Source organism: Talpa europaea (assembly GCF_964194135.1).
Source record: "Talpa europaea genome assembly, chromosome: 1".
In the NCBI taxonomy this organism is placed as follows: domain Eukaryota; kingdom Metazoa; phylum Chordata; class Mammalia; order Eulipotyphla; family Talpidae; genus Talpa; species Talpa europaea.
The window spans coordinates 117,314,344-117,334,949 of NC_140073.1; the positions used below are offsets into that span (position 1 = coordinate 117,314,344).

The window sequence follows — 20,606 nt, forward strand, 5'->3', positions numbered from 1 at the left end:
TATACAAATAAAAAATCTAAAAGATTTTAGAACATACATGACTTTCAATAGACATTCTAAATCAACACACTGTAAGATTTAGAAACAGTTAAATCACTGGAACTTCATTTATGTAATGGCCAGACCAAACTGGTTTATAAAAAATGTGGGTAATAACTACAGGATCTATGTAACTTTTAATGCCACACCTGTCACTTGAAATAAAGAATCAAGCACGTTCAGGAGAGGAAACTATTACTGTGCTGTACGTGAGCATTCATCTCATCATTCTGCAAAGGTCTTCATGATCCTAATCACAGTATATTACCAAAAGAATATATTTATAGATAACATGTTTAGCAGAATACTTCATAATGCTGATGGGCAAGATCAGGTCTCCTATCTGTGATGTCTGTTAATCCCATTACATAATTATGTGTTAAAGAAAGGGATTGTTTTAAATTCAACCACCATTATATACTCACAAACTGTGTGCCAGAACAGCACAGTATATTAAGATAGGTAGCCAGTGGGCATGATTACCCCAATTAGTTTTCTTAAATTGTCTACTTATAAATTAATTTCCTAGACATAGCCTATTAATCAATATAAGTATAATGCTCTGAAGTAGTCTCCTACCTCAGTATTCAACCTTAATATTTACATAATTTAGATTTATTCTCTATTTCCTTTGTGAAATTATGTTTTACTTACAATTTTTTTTTCATCCTCTAATACTGTTTTCTCACCAAAAAATATTAAGCATTTCTTTGAAAAAAACTCTGCTAATTAATGTTCCATTTTGACTATGTCAATTTCCTCCCTAAAATATTCCAATAGTTCTCTGGAAAAGCAACACCCTTGACCTCAGTTGAAAGGTCCAGGTGATCTTCCTGATATTGAGCCTCTGGTTGCCCTTTTGCCCACCACCATGTAATACAAATAATTCAATCACTTCCCACCTTTTACACCTCTGAAATGTTCCTTCTTGCAAAAAAAAGTTCCCTAAGAGATTAGTTTCATCTCCTATAGCAATCCTACACTTTAACCAAATGACTTACTTTTTAAAAATGGCCATTTAAGTGTGTCCCTTGCTTTTTTCCTAGTGTTTGCAAGCCAGTGAACAATCTCTGCACCCTCCAGCAACATGAAGCAAATAATTTCCAGTGCCTAGTGTGGGTAACACTTATTTGGCAGCCATAAAATTATACGAGATAATTAAAAGTAGCATCTTCTATTCTTTCTGAAAATAAATTGTTTTTATAAAATCATAGCCAAACGAACCATAGTTATTAACACTCAAATTTATAAAAGAGGCTTCTAGTACAATGATGCATATAACTAACAGCATATTTTCATCAATGCTTTTTTTTAGATATTCACATGATGAAAGTCAAGAACTAATGATAATAGATACAAATTATGCATGTGAAATAAGTGCAAGGTACACACTATAGGCTTCATGGTACTTATGATGAGTTTTCTCCTTTTGTTTCCTATGCCAGATCCTGTGAGGTGGATATCATGCCCTTTCATCGTGATCATTTTTTGTTACAGATAAAAATGAAAGAGTTTAGTTACAAATCTCACAGATACTTAAAATTTATAGGTGCTAAATACAAGGATGAAAACATTTAATAACAAGTAATATGATAACATAAATAACACAACCTACCCATCAAATCCCTGGAGTTCACATTCCTTTAGCAGTGACAGTGCATGTCCTTCATATTCTGTTACTGTGTTAAAAAAAAAAAAAACACACATACACAAAGTGAAAGTTCTAAACAATGCTTTATACTTTTAAACTTGGTTTGGCAAGATAATATAACAAACATATGGTGAGGCCATAAAATAACATTTATTCTTGAATATTTATATTTTAATCATAGGAAAGAGGATTAAATGTTAGTTGCCTGATGTATTTTACAGCTTTATGTAAAAAAAGGGCCCCACACTTGTTCCAAGTACATAAGTCATTTGGGGATATCCCACACATAGCAGTTAGATAATTGATCTTGATGCTTGTCTGTTTAGTGTTCACTAAATAAAACACATTTCCTTTAACTCAGAAGCTTGGGAGCAGCAGTATTTTGAAAATAAGGCATATTAGTTGGCACCGAACAGTCAATGTTAAATCACTTTGGCAAACTCACATGAATAAATTAGTTGAAAGGTTAGTGTAAGATTTACATACTAGAAGAATGTGTATCTGGAACTGCTAGACTGAAAAGAGGAGGAGTTGGATGTGAAAATATGAAGCAAAGCCAAGACCATTGATAACAGAACCACAGCCCAAGAGGAGGGGAGCACACAGGCGCACCAGAGCCTGGGTCCTCGGAGGAAATGAATCTGTCACTCCCTATCGCTGTCTCTACAGTCACGATGCCCTATGCAGTATTGTAAATGCCAGTAAAGACAGGATAAACTGGCACAGTGCAGATGGCACCAAGCATCCCAACCACATTTAGCATTTTCTAGGGCAGCTCTGCCAGAAGAGACAGCCCAGCTGTATCCACCCATCAAAGATTTCTGCTGACTGACATGACATTGCAGATGGATTTTTTGTGTAAGAATGTGCATCATTATATGCAAGATTACATTAATCTTTCATGCCTGTCTGTCCCTGGTGCCAACATGGTTCAAGCTTTCCCTACAATGTTTTTAGATATTGTTAAAAATTATTAGTCTTGGTGTCTAAAAGCATCATTCTGTATCCAGCAGCGTTACATTGTAATTCTCCCATAGCTTATTCAAATGCTATTAACATTCACATGAATAAAACCTCTCTTGTTAAATTCTAATGAAAAGAAAGCTACAAGAAAACTAAATCTAAAATAATACCATAAACTTGGAAGGTTAAGTGTTCACAAATGATTGTATGCTGAACATTCACTGATAACAGCAATGAGTTCTTACAACCTTAAAATGCAAAATACAAAAATGTCTTACCTATACACATTAAAATACTTAAGGGTATTATGAAGAAATATTTATGCTAATGTCAGTTTATCAAGTCATATTTTTACTTTGGTAAATTTTCTCAAATTCAATACAAAATTATTTTTAAAATTATGCTATGGGATGATGCTATATTCGTTTGGTAAAAAAAATTGAAATATTCTGTATTTTTCCTTTGATCTTGCAGATAGAATTTGACTATACACTGATTCAAGTTATCCAAGAACAGGAATTTTTCAAGGCATTGTAAAAGTTAAATAAAATAATTGATATGGAAGAGAGAATCAGAAAAGATGGAAGAAATCTGATCATAACATATCAGAATAAGGAACAATTCCTTGACCTCAAGGAGATGATATTTTGGAGACAAAGGAAATGCATGAACTTTTCAAAAAATAAATGGACACTATAAAGTAGTAAGCAATAATTCTAAATAAAAATAAATGTAGCAGGAAAGGATTGAGAGTAATCTGACTACTCCAGGTAGAGAAGGAATCAAAATGTGTTTTCAGACAGCATGGTAAGGGCTCTAGAATCAGAAAGAGCCAGATGCAAATTAACCTACCCCAAGTAAACATAAAAAGAAGAATGCTATGAGGCCCAATATCAAAACTCAAACATAACAAAAACGAAAACTATAGCCCAATTTCCCTGATGAACTAAGATGCAAAATCCTCAAAATCTTCGAAAATTGAACTCAACAATGCATGAAAATGATCACATGCCATGACCTAGTAAGGTTATTTCAGGGACATAGAGATAGTTCAACATCTGAAAATTGAGGTGTGTAATTTACCACATCAATAAAAGGAAAGATAAAAATCATACAATCATATCAATATATGCAGAAAAGGCATTTGATAAAAGTCAACATTTATTAGTAAAATCCCTCAAAAATGGAGATAGAGGGAACATTCTTCAACATAACAAAGGTCATACATATCAAACTCACAGATAGTATCATTCTAATGGTGAAAAACTGGAAACTTTTCCTCTCAGATCAGGCACAAGACAAGGATGTCCACTTTTACCACTACTATTCAACATGGCATTGGAAATCCTATTTAGAGCACTTATGCTAATTAAAGATATAAAAGGAATCCAAACTGTGAAAGAAGTGAAACTATTTCTACTTGCAGATTACATGATAAATATACTCTAAACACTCAACTAAAAGAACTAAAACAATAAAGCAGTACACAAAGTGGCAATTTCCAAAATCAATTTCCAAAATTCAATTACATTCCTGTAGGCAAAAAAAAAAAAAAAATGAAATAGAACAGGAAGAAATCACAAAAACAATCACATTTACAATTATATCAGAAAGAATTAAATACCTAGGGGTAAAGAACACAAAAGAAGCAAAGATCTTCTACAATGAAAACGATAAGACATTATTGAAAGAGACACAAAGAAATGGAAAGATAATACCTACTCATGAATTGGAAGAATTAACACTGTTAAATGGCCACTTTATCCAAAGCAATATAAAGATTCAATACAATTCCTATCAAAGTTTCAATGGTGTTCTTCAAAAAAACATAGAACAAACATTACCAAAATATATATGAAAACCATAAAAAAAACCCAAATAGTAATCCTGACAAAAGAGAGGTGACATCACCTATCAGTCAAATGGTATTACAAAGTAACAGCAATCAAGAAAGTATGGTACAGGAACAAAACCGTACATACAAGTCAATGGAATAGGATTAAGAGCCCAGAAATATACCCACACTTTCCTGGAGAGTTAATCTCCAACAAAAGAGCCCACAGTATATATTGGAGAAAGGAAAATCTCTTCAACAAACGGTGTTTGGAAAACTGGATAGTCACATGCAACAGAATGAAATGAGACCATTATCTCACACCATACACAAAAATAAACTCAAAATGGCACAATACTTTGATGTAAGATCTGAAACCTGGGCCTCCTTGGTGGCACACGGATTATGTCTCAGCACTATGAAGCTAACACACCTGGTGCAGCAGACCTTTCCTGTCTAACCTGCTGCTCCCCTCAGCAGGTTATTTCAGTCACTCCACCTGTTCTGCTCCCCACTCAGTCTCTGGTGAATCCTCTCACTCCCCTGCTCTGCACTTCTGGCCTTCACTCCAGCTCTTGTATGCATAAATAAATCTTTTATAAAAATCTGAAACCACAAAATTCATAGAAGAAAACAGGCAAGATACTCTACAACATAGGTTTCAGTGATATCTTTGCAGATTCAGCACCAACAGCAAGAAAACACAAGATAACATACACAATTGGGAATACATCAAACTAAAGAACTTTTGCATAGTGAAAGAAAGTATCACAAAAACAGGAAGACACCCTGCTGAATTGGAGAAAATAGTTGCATACCCTACATCCAACAAAGAGCTGATATCCAAGACCTACAAAGAACTCATACAACTCATCAGAAAAAACAAAACAAAACAAAACAACTCAATCCAAAAAATGGTCACAAGAGCTAAACAGGCACTTCTCTAAAGACATGCAGATGGCCAACAGGCACATGAAAAAATTCTCATCATCACATTCAGATGGAAATGCTATTTTCTTTCCTATTCTACAGGTACTTGAAATTTACTAAACTCAAAAATGGAATCCATCATTTCTACCTTTCAAATAGCAATATATTGTCTTTCAATTATATTTTTCTTTTTGTGTTCCATCATCTATTTCCCACCGCCCAATAGAGGAAAATGACTTCCCCCTAGATTATCCTCATCCTTCGCACTCCACAACCAGTCAAAATGCCTAGGGCAGACGTGTCTGTATTTAGTTATGCTGCAGCATCCCTCCATTTTCTCAAACCAGTGCCCTAGCTCTAGTCACAATAGCCTCTTCTCCAGTCTTCCTTTATCCCTCTCTAGTCAGAGTGACTTTTCTCAAACACATAGTTAATCATAGTGCTTCCCTATATTAACGACACCGATGGCTCTACATATCCCCAGAGATAAAGTTTCAATTCCCTAATTGGCATCTAAGTATTGAAAATGGGATTCCCATATAAATATCCATAATTATTTAAAGGATAATAAGAACCTTACACCCAAAATTCTCATATTCATGTTGTCTCGCTCCCTTCTCCATATATTGCATAAACATTTCCTATCCAGGTTTTTATTACAATGCAGATAAAGTTGGCAAGGAGTAATGCCTTAGTCTACATGCATCTTTTGTGACTTAGTTTTATCAAAAATACCTAGCTTTTGGCTGGGCGAAATCAGGAATAACAGGAGGCAATTCCTAGAAAGGGAAGGTTTCAAATTGAGACTTAAGGAACCAATGAGATATATAATACAAGGAGAAGAATTGGTAAATATGTCAAAAATTAGGACCATGATTCTAAATGGGGAAAAAGGAAACTGACAACAAATCTCACTTTGACTATCTTGGGTCAGTCAAGGGTAGGTCAAGAAGTAAAAATTCTCGGTGATCAGACACTCCCCTGGGTCCTGAACTGGCAGAGAACAAGACTGCATTCAGAGACTCATCTCTGCCTGTGGTGATGATGATGATAACCTTAAAAGCTAGCAGTTTTGGTAATATAAAGAGAATGTGCATATTACTAGAGAGATCAAGGGAAGTTATGATACCTGCTTTTTAGTATCTCAACGACATATCCACAAGATGGGACATATTTTGTATTACTACAAAAAATAACATCTACCCTGGTAGATAAAAATTACAAGGAGACAAATGTTAGCTCACTAATTCTCCACATGGTACAGTGTGTGCCTCACACAGGCATTTAAGCTAAGGAGCAGGTGGGTTTTCAATCCAGCCAGAACACCTCACTCAACATGCTGGGTGACCAGGCGTTGAATCAGCCCAGAAGAAAGGGCACCATTTGTTTTTTATGAAGTCAGCACAGAGAAGATGCCTTTTTCTAATCTGCACCAAGATCACTCAGGATAAGAATGTGTGACAGCCCTGCTAGTGATGACATCCACTGATTGACTACAGGGTGCCAGCTGGGCTGTCATTGCTGAGTGCCACACATCTGCACTCCACCTCACAGGCGAAACTGAGCTAGATGGCCTCTCAAGTTCTTTCTAGTTTGACTTCTCTGCTGCCTTGCTTTTTTCATTTTATTATCCCATGAAATACCCTATGAATCTATGATCACTCAAAATGCCTCTCACACCTTTAGTGATATGCTACTTGGGGAGGAAGAGAAGGAATTATATCCTATGCTAGATGGCCTTACCGTGAGAGGTCTTCTTTGACGGATATACCGATAAGTTGCCAGAAAAAAGTAATTGTTTTCTCTGGATTCTTTCAGAAGTTTTTCTGATACCATTAGTTAAGAGGCTGCATTGGTCCTGGCAGCAGAGGGGGGGATGCAACTTTGGTTCAAATATTTCAAAAGATGCTGAAGTAGGCAAGGTTTTGGCACAAGCCAAAAATGAAAGAGCATGTGTGTTTTTATTAATGAGGTGAAATTCATTTTTTAAAGAAATTTATGGAAATATTACTTTATAATCTGTATCTCCAGCCATAAACTATCCTTATTTATACAGTGCCATCTAAGACATGAATCATTGTGTAGAATTTATTATGTAATTCATATTCTATTTGGACTGAATAATGTATACAAGATACGTTCAAAACAAGTCATACAGCACATGCAGAAGTATCTACTTTCTGCTTTATTCTTTCATATAAGCTATTTTTTCTTTCAAATGAAGTGTGAATTGGACCTTATTAATACATATTTTTATGAAACTGAACCAGATCTATGACATTACTTCTAGAGCACTTTGTAATATACAAGGTAGTTTCAAATGTATTACCTAATTCCAATTACAAAGCCACACTGTGCAATTAGCAAGATTAGAAAATGCTTCAGGTATCCATGCTCATTCAGGTGTTCACACATAGGAATCATTTTTTACATAAATATTTAGCCTATATATACCCAAAAAAAAGTTTAAGGAAAAGTGCAATTTTATAATTTTGCCTGTAGGAGGAGTGTTAGGCAGCTAATAAGAAGTCATTAGGCACAAATATATAAGTAAATTCTAAATTTGCTTAATGTTTTGTATTGTAATTTTATGTTAATCTAAATATGAGTCTATGACATTTGTAATTTTAGAAGAAAATAACCCTAAATCATATTTCTTTCTCCAATACAATTGTTTTACGGAGAAAAATACATTCTCATCATTTTCTCTACATTAGTTAAGGCCTCGTGTACTAGTTTCCTTTCTCCAGCCTTTCCTCTTCCTGTCTACTCTTCATTGTGTTGACAGAATAGTCATCTTCACTAAACCAGATTACATCACTATGATAAAAAATTTATACCAGCTCCAGATCAATGTGTGATGCGTAAACTCCTGAGTGCAGCACAAAGATCCTCTAATGCAAATTGCTGGGAGCCTGCCCAGAGGCCATTTTGTCCTTTTCTCCTTAATAGAATCCAGATTCAGTTCAGGCATCCTCACCTCAAGCAAAAGGGGGTCTCACCTCAGCCCATGAAAAGGATCTTGATGGAGAAGAGAGTGTGTTCCAGGTGGTGCCTGGGTACTATAGTAGGCCAATCAAACTGAAAGGAAGACATTTTAATCCTGTTCAGGATTAGAGTATGTTAGTTCTTACCAATTCACTGGCAATCATTTCATGACTGATTAAGATAAAGTCAAAAGTGAGGAAGACAAAGTCATGAATGAACTCCCAAGACAAATGAACACACACACACATACACACACCCTCCCTTTGTATGTATCTACTAGCATGCCTTCCTTCCCATACTTCTGTCTTTACACAGAAATCCACCCCCCCCTTTTTTTTGCCTTCACTGACTTTCTAAACTGTCCAGTTAAAATTTCTATTTCAAATGCTTTTCCTGAGTCTTCTGATGAAAATTAGTATCACCCTCTGAGACATTATGGCTTTTTAATGTATGTCTTAAATTATTTATTTTAAATGCATATTTGGGTCTCTAATAAACTAAAAGTCACTCAAGAGTAGGTAGCATAGCTTATTCATCTTGCATTCTGCGTAACGCTTAACACAAACCGTTCAACACAACTTTCTTGAATGGTATGGAGCAGTACCCACATAAAACTGTTCTGGATATTAAACCAATGAAATAAAATAATTCACATTATTGGGTTTGCTAGTAACTTCACCTAAATTTCAATTGTTTCACTCAACCATGAATTTCAAATTTTTCCTTCTGCTGAGTTTTGGAAAACTTTAGTGGAAAGGAATGATATATCTGAATTATCTCTTTTCTTTATTGATCACCTTTAAGTAAGCCAAGTATCACAATGCTGAAATGCTGACTCCTTCACTACATTTTTTTTTTAATTCAGTAATTCCTCTAGAATCTTTTAGGGCAATTTCTCTTGGACTTCCATTATAGTATATGCCTCCTGGTATCGTTTACTTTTCACGAAGACTGCCTTTTCTTTTTAGGAAATTCTTTCTATCCCAATCCATTAAGTCATGAGGTGTGAACTTCGATAAACTTATTATATTGTGAGATGCATCTCCCTAGCTTACAGCTAAACAAAGTCAGATCACTCTGAATCCCTTCCCCAGGAATTTATAACTGGACCAGGAGATTTCAATTGCTCTCTGCTCTGTTTCCGGCATGGGTTTATTATGCAACTCTTTTCATCAATTAATACTTACTACAAATTTGCACTGTGCTAGTGAAACTACATAGAACAAAAGCACAAAAATTGAGGATGTGATTCTGGAAAACATCAACCCGCCTTTTCCAGTCCATTCCCATAAGAAAATTCAGTCTCAAGAAAACAAAGGAATTTGATCACTAAATTCAAAAAGTTGAAAAGGATTTTACTAATCTTTCCATTAACTGTAGCATTACCAAATTTCTATTTGCCTTACCACAATCTAAGTGCTTTTCTTATTTTGGAATGAATTTTAAGTTTTTGGTTTTGCTAAATTCATTTCCAACCAGCAATTAAGTGCTTAGTTTTGACCTAACCAGCAGGGGTCAGAGTTAGAACAAAAACCACCTAATGAAGGATTTCATGGAAGAACATCAAACATTTAAGTGAACAAACATCAATTGCTTGTTAGACTGTAGAAATAATGTGTAAATAGCAAATATCTCAATGAAGATATCAAAAAGTATGCAGCTTGCTTTAAAACCTAATGATTTTTGAAGCTTTTAAAAAGGTCAAGTGAAAACATTGAAAATGAAAACAAAATTATTAAATTATAATCTTAAAAGAGTTGGCTGCAATAGATTATGAAAGCAAACTTTTTTCAAAAAGCATTAGGTATTACAGAGTATCCTAAATTTGATTAAGAACAAATTTAGTTTATTTTTTTTTATTTTTTTTTTTTTAATAAATTTTATTGTTATATTCCCCATACAATTGCAGCCCCCCCATTCTGACCCCAATCCCTCCCCTCCCGCCCCCGCCCCCCTAAAAGTGTCTCTGGTTCATAGTTTTCTGTTGATTTTGATTTTCACTTTCTTATAGTTATTCATTTTCCTGGTCCCTTATTTAAGTTTTCTAGATTCCTGCTATGAGTGAGACCATCCGGTATTTTTCTTTTTCTTTTTGGCTTATTTCGCTGAGCATGATCCCTTCCAGCGCCATCCATGTTGCTGCAAATTGCATGTGTTTATCTTTTTTGAATGCTGAGTAATATTCCATGGTATATATGTACCACATCTTCTTGATCCAGTCATCTATTTTTGGGCATTTGGGTTGTTTCCAAAGCTTAGCTATTGTAAACAGTGCTGCTATAAACATAGGGGTGCAGGTGTTCTTTGGAATGGATGTTTCTGTGTCCTTTGGGTAAATAGCTAGGAGTGGAATTGCTGGATCATATGGAAGCTCTATGTTTAGTAGGTCCAGAAATCTCCACACAGCTCTCCACAGTGGTTGGACCAGTTTGCACTCCCACCAACAGTGCAGAAGAGTTCCTTTTTCTCCACACCCTCGCCAGCATTTGTTGTTGCTAGTTTTTTTAATATGTGCCATTCTCACTGGTGTAAGATGGTATCTCATGGTAGTTTTGATTTGCATTTCCCTGATGGCAAGTGATGTTGAACATTTTTTCATATGCCTGTTGGCCATTTGCATTTCCTCTTCAGAGAAGTTTCTTTTTAGCTCTTCTGCCCATTTTTTGACTGGATTATTTTCTTTGTTGTTGTTGAGTCTCATCAGCTCTTTGCAGATTTTTGTGATCAGTCCTTTATCATTAGTGTTGGGTGCAAAAATGTTCTCCCAGTTGGTGGGGTTTCTCTTTGTTTTTGTTATTGTCTCTTTTGCTGTGCAGAAGCTCTTTAATTTGATGTAGTCCCAGCTGTTTATCTTTGCCTTCACTATCACTGCTTTGGGTGATGTGTCTGTAAAGATGTCTTTGATGTGCAGATCACGTAGTGTTTTTCCTATATTTCCTTCTATATATTTTATGGTTTCAGGTCTTATGTCTAGTTCTTTAATCCATTTTGAGTTGATTTTTGTGTATGGTGTGAGGTTGTGGTCAAGCTTCATTCTTTTGCATGTAGCGACCCAGTTTTCCCAGCACCATTTATTGAACAAACTTTCTTTGCTCCAATGCATAGTCTTTGCTCCTTTGTCAAAGATTAGTTGACCATAAATCTGTGGGTTTATTTCTGGATTTTCTATTCGATTCCATTGGTCTGTATGTCTGTTCTTGTTCCAATACCATGCAGTTTTGATGATTATGGCTTTGTAGTATAGTTTGAAGTCTGGGAGTGTGATGCCTCCATTCCCTTCTTTTTTTTTCAGAAGAGCTTTGGCTATTCGGGGTTTTTTGTGATTCCATATGAATTTCATCAATAATTGTTCTATTTCTTTGAAGAATGACATTGAAATTTTGATTGGAATAGCATTGAATCTGTATATTGCTTTTGGAAGGATGGCCATTTTAATAATGTTTATTCTTCCAATCCATGAGCAGGGGATGTCTCTCCATTTCTTTGTGTCTTCTTCTATTTCTTTTAACAGTGTTTTATAGTTTTCTTTGTATAGGTCCTTTACCTCTTTTGTTAGATTTATTCCCAAATATTTGATTTTTTTTGTTTCAATAACAAAAGGGATGGTTTTTTTGATTTCTTCTTCTTCAGATTTATTGTTTGTGTATAGGAAGGCTACTGACTTTTGCATGTTGATTTTGTATCCTGCCACTTTACTGAACTGATTGATAAGTTGAATTAGCTTTTCTGTGGAGTTTTTGGGGTTCTCTATGTATAATATCATATCGTCTGCAAATAGTGATAGTTTGACTTCTTCTTTTCCTATTTGGATTCCTTGGATGTCTTTCTCTTGTCTTATTGCCCTGGCTAGGACTTCCAGTATTATATTGAAAAGCAGTGGTGAGAGTGGACATCCTTGTCTTGTTCCAGATCTTAATGGAATTGCTTTCAGCTTTTCACCATTGAGAATAATAATGGCTGTTGGCTTGTCATAGATGGCCTTTATGATGTTGAGGTATGTTCCTTGTATCCCAAGAATTTCAAGGGCTTTTATCATGAATGGGTGTTGCACTTTGTCGAAAGCTTTCTCAGCATCTATTGATATTATCATATGGTTTTTATATTTCTTTTTGTTGATGTGTTGGATAACGTTGATTGATTTTCGGATGTTAAACCATCCTTGTGCCCCTGGAATGAATCCTACTTGGTCGTGGTGAATTATCTTATGGATACATTGTTGGATTCTGATGGCTAAAATTTTATTGAGGATTTTTGCATCAGTGTTCATTAAGGAGATTGGCCTGTAGTTTTCCTTTTTTGTGTTGTCCTTGTTCGGTTTTGGTATTAGTGTAATGTTGGCTTCATAGAACGTGTTTGGTATTGTCCCTTCCTTCTCAATTTTTTGGAAGAGTTTGTGAAGGATAGGCACTAATTCGTCTCTGAATGTTTGGTAGAATTCATTTGTAAATCCATCAGGTCCTGGGCTTTTGTTTTTGGGGAGGTTTTTGATTACCATTTCAATTTCGCTAATTGTAATTGGTCTGTTTAGGTGTTCTATTTCTTCTTTATCTAGCTTTGGGTGATTGTAGAGTTGTAGGAATTTGTCCATCTCCTCTAGATTGTTGTACTTGTTTCCATATAACTTTTCATAGTAGTTATTAATTATTCTTTTGATTTCTGCTGTGTCCGTTGTGATTTTTCCTCTTTCATTTATTATCCTATTTATTTGTGCTTTCTCCCTTTTTGCCCTTGTGAGCCTGGCTAGGGGTTTATCTATTTTATTTATTTTTTCAAAGAACCAGCTCTTGGTTTCATTGATCTTTTGGATTGTTTTTTTAGTTTCGATTTCATTTATTTCTGCTTTGGTTTTTATTATTTCTTTTCTTCTACTGGTTTTGGGGTTTTTTTGTTGTTCTTTTTCTAGATCTTTGAGCTTCGAGATTAGGTTGTTTCTTTGAGTTCTTTCTTGTTTGTTGATGTGAGCATCTATTGCTATATATTTTCCTCTTATTACTGCTTTTGCTGCATCCCATACATTTAGGAAATTGGTGTCCTCCTTGTCATTCAATTCGAAGAATTTTTTAATTTCTTCTTTTATCTCCTCGTTAGTCCAGTGGACTTCCAGTAGTGTGGGTTTCAATCTCCATGAGGTAGGAGAGTACCTTGCCTTCTTTTTATGGTTTATTTCTAGTTTGATGCCTTCATGGTCAGAAAAGAAGGTTGGTATGATTTCAATCTTGGTGTATCTGTTGATGTTTGTCTTGTGCCCCAGTATATGATCGATCCTAGAGAAAGATCCGTGTGCGCTTGAGAAAAATGTATACTCAGATTTTTTTGGGTTTAGTGTTCTATATATGTCTGTTAAGCCCAAGCACTCTAGATCCTTATTTAGAGCTTTAGTGTCTTTACTTATTTTTTGTCTTGTTGATCTATCCATTGTTGATAGTGGTGTGTTGAAATCTCCCACTACGTATGTGTTTTCTCTGATGTCTGTTTTCAGAGATGCCAATAGTTGTCTGATATATTTTGGTGCTCCTTCGTTTGGTGAATATATGTTAATGAGTGTTATTTCTTCTTGAAGTATTGTTCCCTTGATCATAATGTAATGACCACTGGGATCTCTTTTTATCTTTTTAAGTTTGAAATCTGTTTTATCTGATATGAGTATAGCTGTTCCTGCCTTCTTTTTTGGTCCATTTGCTTGTAGAATTGTTTTCCATCCTTTAACTTTGAGTCTATTTTTATCTTTTGCAGCTAAATGTGTTTCCTGGAGACAGCAGAAGGTTGGGTTTTGTTTCTTAATCCAGCCTGCAACTCTGTGTCTTTTTATTGGAGAGTTTAGTCCATTTACATTTAGAGTTAGTATTGATATGTTAGCATCTGTATTTGCCATTGTGTTTGTTTTTCCTTTGATTTTATTTATTTATTCTTTTAATAACTTTCTTTGGCCTTCTTTTGTTGTTATTCGTCCCTCTGAGGTTCTGGCTTTAGGACTCCTTGTAGTATTTTTTGGAGTGGGGGTTTAGTTTTAATGAAATTCCGGAGTTTCTGTTTGTCTGGGAAGGTCCATATTCTTTCTTCAAAGAGGAAGGAGAGCTTTGCAGGGTAGAGTATTCTTGGTTGGCATCTGTTTTCTTGGAGTCTGTTGACTATGTCCCTCCACTCTCTCCTTGCCCGTAGTGTTTCTTCAGAGAAGTCTGATGTCAGTCTGATTGGTTTCCCTTTGAATGTTATCTGTTTCTTCTCTCTTGCCAGCTTCATTATTTTTTCCTTGTCTTGGATTCTTGGGAGCTTTACTATTATGTGTCTTGCTGTATTTTTCCTTTCGTCATGGAAGTTTGGTGTTCTTCTTGCTTCTTGTATATCAATTTTCAGCTCCTTCTTCGCGTTTGGGAAGTTCTCTTCAATTATATCCATGAATATTTTCTCTGTTCCTACATCTCTCTCCTCTCCTTCTGGGATTCCTATAACTCTTATATTTCCTTTCCTCATGGAGTCAGATAGTTCCCGAAGTCTTTCTTCGGTCTTTTTCCTTCGTACTTCTCCTTCCTTTTCTGTTTTAGTTCTTTTTATTTCTGTGTCTTCAAGAGTACTTATTCGTTCTTCCATTTCATCTATTCTGCTTTCATTGCTTTTCCCAGAGTTCTTTAGCGTCTCCATTAATTCTTTGATCTCCTGCATTTCTTTTACTTCCCTCTTTAGGGACTCAATTTCATTCTTTTGGTCATTAATTATTTTCCCCTTATCATTGTTTTCCTTTATGACTTCAGTCAATTTTTTAATCACAGCAATTTTAAATTCTCTATCTGTAAGGTTCAGAAGTTCTTCCAAGTTACTGTCGTTGCAATCTGGTAGATGGTTTTCTTTTTGCGGTGTGCTATTTTGCTGAGGAGTTGCTGGGTTGCATGTGGCTTTTCTACTCCCTACTGCCTGTTTTCTAATTTGCCGTATTCCTTGTGACACTGTGTTGCTGGTACTGGCCGGCATCTTGGGTGACCTTCCCAGCTCACCACTGGCTCCTCTGGGGAACTTCTGCTGGGTTCACACAGTCTCCAGCAAAGAAAGGTCGCTGCTGCAAACGCCCGGTCTGCCCAGCGGTGGGTGCTGCTCCCCTCTGGGCTGGAACTGCAGGCTAGAAGGCGCCCGGCATGGGCAAGCCTCCCAGCTTACCTCTGTCTCCTCGGTGAGCCTTCTGCTGGGTTCACACAGTCTCCAGCAAGAAAGGTCGCTGCTGCAAAATGGCGATGCAGGAACGCGCTCCCCTGCACGCCCGGTCTGCCCTAGCGGTGGGTGCTGCTCCCCTCTGGGCTGGAACTGCAGGCTAGAAGGCGCCCGGCATGGGCAAGCCTCCCAGCTTAACCTCTGTCTCCTCGGTGAGCCTTCTGCTGGGTTCACACAGTCTCCAGCAAGAAAGGTCGCTGCTGCAAAATGGCGATGCAGGAACGCGCTCCCCTGCACGCCCGGTCTGCCCTAGCGGTGGGTGCTGCTCCCCTCTGGGCTGGAACTGCAGGCTAGAAGGCGCCCGGCATGGGCAAGCCTCCCAGCTTAACCTCTGTCTCCTTGGTGAGCCTTCTGCTGGGTTCACACAGTCTCCAGCAAGAAAGGTCGCTGCTGCAAAATGCCGGTGCAGGGGACGCGCTCCCCTGCACACCCGGTCTGCCCCAGCGGTGGGTGCTGCTCTCCTCTGGGCTGGAACTGCAGGCTAGAAGGCGCCCGGCATGGGCAAGCCTCCCAGCTTACCTCTGTCTCCTCGGTGAGCCTTCTGATGGGTTCACACAGTCTCCAGCAAGAAAGGTCGCGGTTGCAAAATGCCGGTGCAGGGGACGCGTTCCCCTGCACGCCCGGTCTGCCCCAGCGGTGGGTGCTGCTCCCCTCTGGGCTGGAACTGCAGGCTAGAAGGCGCCCGGCATGGGCAAGCCTCCCAGCTTACCTCTGTCTCCTCGGTGAGCCTTCTGCTGGGTTCACACAGTCTCCAGCAAGAAAGGTCGCTGCTGCAAAATGGCGATGCAGGAACGCGCTCCCCTGCACGCCCGGTCTGCCCTAGCGGTGGGTGCTGCTCCCCTCTGGGCTGGAACTGCAGGCTAGAAGGCGCCCGGCATGGGCAAGCCTCCCAGCTTAACCTCTGTCTCCTCGGTGAGCCTTCTGCTGGGTTCACACAGTCTCCAGCAAGAAAGGTCGCTGCTGCAAAATGGCGATGCAGGAACGCGCTCCCCTGCACGCCCGGTCTGCCCTAGCGGTGGGTGCTGCTCCCCTCTGGGCTGGAACTGCAGGCTAGAAGGCGCCCGGCATGGGCAAGCCTCCCAGCTTAACCTCTGTCTCCTTGGTGAGCCTTCTGCTGGGTTCACACAGTCTCCAGCAAGAAAGGTCGCTGCTGCAAAATGCCGGTGCAGGGGACGCGCTCCCCTGCACACCCGGTCTGCCCCAGCGGTGGGTGCTGCTCTCCTCTGGGCTGGAACTGCAGGCTAGAAGGCGCCCGGCATGGGCAAGCCTCCCAGCTTACCTCTGTCTCCTCGGTGAGCCTTCTGATGGGTTCACACAGTCTCCAGCAAGAAAGGTCGCGGTTGCAAAATGCCGGTGCAGGGGACGCGTTCCCCTGCACGCCCGGTCTGCCCCAGCGGTGGGTGCTGCTCCCCTCTGGGCTGGAACTGCAGGCTAGAAGGCGCCCGGCATGGGCAAGCCTCCCAGCTTACCTCTGTCTCCTCGGTGAGCCTTCTGCTGGGTTCACACAGTCTCCAGCAAGAAAGGTCGCTGCTGCAAAATGGCGATGCAGGAACGCGCTCCCCTGCACGCCCGGTCTGCCCTAGCGGTGGGTGCTGCTCCCCTCTGGGCTGGAACTGCAGGCTAGAAGGCGCCCGGCATGGGCAAGCCTCCCAGCTTAACCTCTGTCTCCTTGGTGAGCCTTCTGCTGGGTTCACACAGTCTCCAGCAAGAAAGGTCGCTGCTGCAAAATGCCGGTGCAGGGGACGCGCTCCCCTGCACACCCGGTCTGCGACACAAATTTAGTTTATTTTGCTTCCTTAAGTATGATTTTTTTTGTTAATGGCAGAATTATAGTCTGAAAATAACTTACTTGTTACATCAGTCTTAATTCCTGCAATCTTCAATAGTGGCTCAACCTTCCCATAATAGACCTGGGTAGCTTCTTTTTTGTGGCTTTGGGGGTTTAGTAGTATCTTTAATGACTTTGGTCTATCTGAAAAACCTAAGAACATAAACAAAGTTATGGAAGGTTGGTTAGCATTTCTTTCTTTTCCTTTAAAATCACATACTGTAGTCAGAATGTTATACTCCTTGTAAATAGGATTTGGTATTTTTACTTGAAATTCTAATAAGAGTTTTTCTAAGTATAGCATTATTTTAAAATATTTACATTTTCCTGCTAGCAAAATGGGCATATCCCTCTTAAAATAACCACTTTTAACAAAGAAGGTAACACATGAAGAAGTGAATGAAAGCAACTTTAGAATATTAGGCAAATATTTATGCATATTTACCAAATCACAAATAATAAATCAAATGTTCCTTAGCATTTGTTTCTCAGAGGAAAAGCAATGGGCTGTAACAAACAGAAAGGCCCATTTCCTTCCCTTAGATAAATATGCTGGTTATTGGAACTGGACACTCCAACGGCCCCAAGGCTACCAGGTCAACCTGCTGATGAGCCCAGGTAAGTAGAAAGAAGGCAGGGCCAGGCTGGGTCAGGAGCAGCACCCAGAGCAAAGCATGCTGGAGCTAAAGGGAGGGTTTAGGTCAGAGTTCAAGCCTGAAAAGGAGCCAGGAGAGAAAGAACTCTCCCCCTGGGAATTGGGAAAGCAATGCCTCTTAGCCTCTCAGCAGGGATTCGATGATAGTGCTGCCTCACAGTTGGGGCTGAGATTTGATACTACAATTTTCTGGGCTTGCAAGATGCTTATCACTTAGGACCCAGTGGAGCAGGTGCAAAGCAAATTTTCTGTTGTTAGGAAGGGGCAGCAGGGACAGAGGAGCCAAAAGAAAGCTGAGCACTGACATTTCTTTGATGATAAACTGCACTGAGAGGGCCATGTTTCAAGGTTTAAAAAGCAGTTACTAACACCAGTTTTTAATAAAACCATTACTAAAAGACAATGAAAAAATGTCCACTGCACCAAAGTCAGTTTTTGTGCCTCAAGTAGCGATAATACTTAAGTTCTTAAGATAATTTATTTCACTAAATCTTTCAACAACACATACAATTTTGAATTAGGGAGAGTTTGGATAAGGAAGTCTAGGATCATGTTGAACGCCTTACAGTCTCTGTAATGACCCTGAGCTCCCTATTTTGGCGAGAGGTCTCTCTGGATTCCTAATACTCAGTCTTGAAACCTCAAAGCCATGTTCTATTCCTGCCCTATTTGAATGCCCACATTCAAATGATTACCCAGATACACAAAACGGTGACTTTTTGCTCCCATGTGTCCTGCCTTTCCTGGCTGTCTCATTCTGACAGGTTGTCTGGCACTATTTTACGGGGCACCCTAGTCCTCCTTGTCTTCTATCACATCCTCTTGCATTATAGGTCTTATCAGTCATGCTATGGCTTTTTGCTGCCAGGGGAGCAAATCTGAACCCCTTAACATGCCATTCAAAGCCTCCTTCACCCAGCAGCCAGCTATCCTCTCTCCTTTTTCTCTCAACATATTTAAGAAACATTTGAGTGTTATACTGATTGGGAAGAGGGGCAAGTGACTAACATGTGCTTCATGCTATAAAGAATGATATATCGGGCCTCCCCGGTGGCGCAGCGGTTGAGCACTGGGCTGCGAAGCTGTCCGCAGCCTCGGCAGCCCGGTTCGATCCCCGGCTGCTCCCCAGCCACCGAAGGAGGGTCCCACATGGCGCGCAGACCTCTCCTGCCGCCCGCTACTCCCCTCAGCAGTGTACTTCGGTCCTTCTGCCTGCTCTGCTCCCCGCTCTGGCTCTGGTGAATTCTCTCACCCTCCCGCGCTTCTGACTGTACCCAGTGCTTGTATAAATAAATAAATAAATAAATCTTTAAAAAAAAAAAAAAAAGAATGATATATCCCCAAATAGAAACAGCAAAAGACAGAATAGGAGAAAGTGATTAATTCTCATTAGAAACCCTGAAAATACTTCCAGGAGTAGAAAACATTTGAATCGTCTTTTGCCTGGTGCAGTTTTCAGTACTTAGAATTCCCTCCTCCCTCACACCTCATCCCAGGTCTTAACAAAATGGAAGGGTGGGGTGAGGGAGGAATTACTAAGTAGTGAAACCAGCACAGGGAATGCAAGAAGGTGACTAAGAAAGTGGGTATCTCATTTCAGCTTCCTGATCATGCTCTGGACCCACTTTATGACTTGCCAGACACCAAATATTCCAGACTTAACTTCATTCACACTGTTATCCATTCCATTTCACCTCATCCCCATTTGTGTCTAAATTCTACCTAGTTTTCAAAACTTATTTCAAATACCATCTCCTCGTTGAAGTCTTTCCTAATCACCAACCTAATTCACCTTTCTAATTTCTCCCAAGTGTCCTCTAAAAAAATCTGTTATTTTTTAACAATTTACACAAAAAAAAACCTCTGATGAAAGACCCAGTATCTTGGGGCTATGAGTGGCCAAACCTGGGGTGATACAAAGTGGGAAAAAAGAGAGTAATAGATCATGCTATGTGGAATCCTTAAAAATCCCAACTCCTTGAGTCATACTGACACCAAACACACAAATAAAGGAGGTGGGGGAGAGAACAGTCTTAGAATAACTAATAAACATGGAAGAAACTACAGTTAGATATCACTATTTCAACCACAAGAACAAGCAATGGATGCTGAAAACAACCAGTGGCAACAAAATGAAATATTTACTTATTCTTCAACTGTCTCTCCTTATTACTCTACAGAGCACCCTTGTCATTTCCCTCCTACCACCCCATCCAGCATCACAGCTCTGATTCACCCGCCATAACTCAACATGTCCATACAAAGCGTGAAAAGGGACATTTGCAGAGGGGAAATCAGCAGATATCACCTTAGTCAAGTGATACTACAATGTGAGATTCTGGATCAGGTGAAATATACATGTATGTATACATATATATGTAGCATAAAAAACAGCATTGTTGTCCTTTAACCAGGAAGAACATAAGCACATAAATCTAGGGCTTTTTTTTACTAAAACATGACAAGGGCCAGAAACTTGTTCTAAATCCCAAAGTCCAAGAGTCAGAGTAAACATCCA

General features: G+C 39.0%; 1 protein-coding gene across 3 annotated transcripts in view; it reads right to left on the reverse strand.

Annotated features, from left to right (window-relative positions):
- The window catches only part of CERKL (CERK like autophagy regulator), a gene marked incomplete at both ends in the record, with an annotated part of 109,785 nt that overhangs the window by 19,018 nt on the left and 70,161 nt on the right, over nt 1–20,606 (reverse strand). Inside the window, 2 exons of one of the 3 annotated variants that reach the window (XM_084228865.1) lie at nt 1,655–1,718; nt 17,455–17,586. The exons of 1 other annotated variant lie outside the window; for it this stretch is intronic. In XM_084228865.1, the coding sequence (XP_084084991.1) occupies nt 1,655–1,718; nt 17,455–17,586 (196 nt within the window). The remainder of the gene's footprint in view (nt 1–1,654; nt 1,719–17,454; nt 17,587–20,606) is intronic. One more of the 3 variants, XM_084228866.1, reaches the window with a different exon arrangement.